This window comes from Thermoascus crustaceus (assembly GCF_041956765.1).
Source record: "Thermoascus crustaceus strain CBS 181.67 unplaced genomic scaffold VTN00scaffold_10, whole genome shotgun sequence".
In the NCBI taxonomy this organism is placed as follows: Eukaryota; Fungi; Ascomycota; class Eurotiomycetes; order Eurotiales; family Thermoascaceae; genus Thermoascus; species Thermoascus crustaceus.
The window spans coordinates 568792-572661 of NW_027192536.1; the positions used below are offsets into that span (position 1 = coordinate 568792).

General features: G+C 55.8%; 1 protein-coding gene across 1 annotated transcript; it reads right to left on the minus strand.

Moving 5' to 3' along the window:
* Window positions 1–857: 857 nt before the first annotated feature.
* Window positions 858–3658, minus strand: VTN00DRAFT_2554 (uncharacterized protein; the record flags this gene model as incomplete). Its single annotated transcript, XM_069428779.1, has 2 exons — window positions 858–2437; window positions 2494–3658. The coding sequence occupies 2 exons, from the start codon at window positions 3656–3658 to the stop codon at window positions 858–860; spliced, it is 2745 nt and encodes a 914-aa protein (XP_069283600.1).
* Window positions 3659–3870: the final 212 nt, after the last annotated feature.

Sequence of the window (3870 nt, forward strand, 5' to 3'; positions counted from 1 at the left end):
GTTATAATCAGGGGAAAAACATGATGGCTAGGACCAAAGCTGATCAATTGATTAATCTTCAAACATAGACAAACCCCTTCTCCCTTACCTACAGAGATAGAAATCAGGTGCTTCCAATAAGACTGTCTACACAGATCGATAGCATAGCCAAATCCACACGCTTGCTGCTACTTCTACTCAAAGACAGCCAAGGAATAGCCCCAGATCGATCAATCGATTTCTATAAAAGCTATTTAATAGGCCGGGGCCACCAGCCAACAAACTCTCATCACAACAGCTTGCAAGTCACTCCACAAATACAACAGACAGATCAAGGACATTCGACACCTCCCGCTGCACGAATTGACTGAATTATGTACATCCATAATCAAAGCCTCCCAAACTATAGATAGGTAACTGAAACTAGGCCGCTATGTATTCCCATAAAACAAACTTCTGTGCCCATTCGTAATCACACAAGACCGAACCAGACTGATGGCCGGTGTTATAACAATAGACTCGGGACACCGCTGCCACTTTCGATGCTTTTCGCCATTTCAAATGCTTTTGGGGTCATCACACGTCATTATTCTTTGGATAAACGTAAGGAATTATTTCACAAAGGAAAATAAAGTAAAAGGAGTGCGATGCTTCCACAAGTGGAGCTAGCAAGAACACTCAAGTACAGTATAAGCGAAAACCGCAAGAGCGCTCGCTCAAGTCCTCACACATGCCCTGGACCACAATGCTGAAAATACGTACGATACAAATGCAACGCGATGTGGGGTATACAGAGGTTGAAAACACCACAAGTACAAAAAAAGAAGTATTAAACGGCGGGTCACGAAGTTTGTCACAAAAATATAAACATCGTGCCGTCACGCTCGGAATGATCGGGCTTGTCGAACAGGCGACTCCGCGGAGATGTCCACAGGCAGACGGGCGGTTCGTACCGGTCGTTCCCGTCCCACATTGATCCTCACGGTGTTGTTGTTGGGAGGGGGGTCGTGGTCATCGTCGTCTCCTCCACTGTGACCATCGGGGACCACCCTCACACTCGAGCTGACAGAGGCGGAGTGTAGTCTCGAGCTCAACGGCAGCTGGTACTTGACCACGCCCCGGACGATCAGCTCGAAAGGATGCTGCAGCACGCGCTCCCACCGCTCGGTGCCGCCCTCTTCGGTCTTGTTCCCCGGTCTCTCCAGGCGTATCTCTCCGACTGAACTCATCGGCTGATGCTTCCAAGGTGAAGGGTCAAAGGTGAGAGGGGAGTCAAACGCGAACACACGACCGAGGAGCATGGTCTGCGGGTCGCCGGCGGGATCTTCAGGTATGGGATCTGTGCCCCTGTCGACCCCATCAGCGACATGTACGAGAGAAAGGGATGACTGATCGGCCCTCCGCGTGAGGTTGACCGCACGTCCCAGCAGAGCCCGTCGCTTGCTAAGCTCGACGCGAGGGAAATCAGCAGGGTGACCGTGATCGCGCCAGAACTTGTCAGTGCCGACAAATCGGCTCTTGGCAAAGACATTGACGTCCATATCGTTGACCGCAATGGGAAAGAGGTTCGGATTGACGGCATGCACGTCCAGATCCAGCATTATCTCCTGCTCCGACGCGAGCACGTTTTGGATCTGTGCGACATGCACGTCCAGCAATGGCTTGGTCACCCCGATAATGAAGGTGGTGGCGCCACCGATAAGAATCAGCAGCAAGAAGGTTATAAGGATGCAGCTGCCCCATCGCGAGAAGCAACCTCGCCGGCGCTGCTCCATGTACTCCAGCTGCCGGAGGCTGGCACTGTTCGGCCGCCGGCCGTAACGGCTGCGGTTGACCCGAGCGGAGCCCACCAGGGGCGTCCGTTCATCGTCAGCGCCTTCGCCGTCAAAGTCGTAGCCATATACATCTCCAGCCTTTTTAGAACTGCCCATGGTTCGATAATTCTGGTAATTGCGGCCGCCTCCATGTCGACTCTGTCGGAAACCATTTCCAACAAAATGCCGAGGCGATTTGGCACCCTGTGACGGTGGAAATGGCGACTCGTTATCAAAGAGAGAGGGATACGTGCCGTTCCGTCCGTACCTACCAATGTGATGGTGACGGTGCGTGTGCCCATTCCCATCGGTTCTGGAGGGGACACGGCCAAGGGCCTGATCGCCCGCATCACCATCGACACTGCCGTTATTATACGTATTGTTCGTAAACTTCATGCTTCGTTTGCCCGTGACGCTGTGAGTGCCTTCTCTGATGGCCGCCGCTCTGGATCGACCGGCAAATTGCTCGAACTGACTGGCCATGGATGTCGTGCTGGGCGTACGGGAATGGAACCTGTGTTGCCTGGCTGGAATGGGATCTGGTGGGTTCGATTCGTAGACAAAGGTCTCATCTGAATCCGATACATCGGCTTCATCGACCGCGCTTGCGACCTTGGCCTCAAAGATGTCGGCTTTGGACGACACTGCATTATCTCACGTTAGCTCGAGTTATCTATATATGACACTGAACAGAACGTACCGGTTCCTGAAGGGATAGTCGTGGGCTTCCGACTCTGCTTCTTCTTCTCCTTCTTCGGCCGGATCGTCTCGGTACTTGGTTTCATCCGTACCGTTGAAGGGTCTACCCTCCCCGAAGCCCCTCGTTCTCCCACACCGACGCCAAGGGCGACCTGCGGGACTGAGCTGACGGTCTCCGTCTCCACGATCATATTCCGCACAGAGCCGTCTCCCGGTTTCCCTCGGGCACTGTTCAAGGACGTATAGGACCGCTTCGGTAAGACATCCCCTGGTCGCGCACTGATGGATGCGTTACGGCGCTTCTCGTCCTTGGCACCAGAGCTCTTTCCACCACTATCACTGCCACTCTCAACGGCAGCCTGCTTGGATACCCTTGAGAGCGGTTCCTCATCAATCCTCGGGGGCCGGGACTGCTCGTTCACGTTACCCAAGTTCAAGGTTCTGTCGGCTGACGAAGTCGATGGAATGCTGGCTTCCTGGACCGTCTCGAGGACCGACCCACCACCGTTAACCCCTCTGCCGGAAGTAGTTCGAGGCGTGGTGCGGCCGTTGGGGTCATCGCCATCGGGCTCCGTCTTTGCCGCATCTTCAGATGTGGGTAGAGAAGCCCTCTTGCTCGATATGTTGGGAAGGTTCGTTGTTGTTGATTCTTGGTCCGCTCGCCGTACAGCGGTCCGCGGAGGCAGCATGTTGGATTTGTCCGGACTAGGCACATCGGGCGGTGCGTCAACAGCAGGGGCCGGTAGCTGCGGCCTGCTGGTCTCGTCCAGAGGTCGCGATCCGGCTCCGTTTCCCAGACCGGGACTGTCAGGACCTCGATTCGGACTGACCTCTTGGCTGTTCTTTCGCGATCGCGAGGAGGCTCGTGTCGTCGAGGTGGAAAGTCGGGGTGGAACGCGGGAGGGAGAGGGCTCACGAGAAGAGGTGGCAGTCGACGCGGGAGTCGTAGGGCCGGCTGACGACACCCTGTGCAGCGGTGACCTGGCGGAGGACGTCTTCCTCTTGAGCGAGGTCGACCGCCGCGGTTCCATCATGCCACCATCACCACCGGTACCAACCCGCCGGGCGGCGGTGGACACAACCCCACGGCTCTTGCCTGCAGCCTTGGACTGACCGGACAACGCGTTGGACGACGAAGCAGGTGGCCTGTCGGGACCAGACGCCATGGCCGAGTCGAATCAGGTCGCCAACGCGACAACAACCAGGGCATCCAAGAGGGACGCAGCGGGACGAGTGGTGTAAAAGGGTCCTGGGAAGCGATTCCGTCGTGTCCCAGAAGCACGCTATGCAGACGACAGGCTGGGAAGACGAATGGACTCCAACCACATGCTGCGAGCAAGGAGGGGAGAGAGAGAGAGAGAGAGAGAGAGAGAGAGAG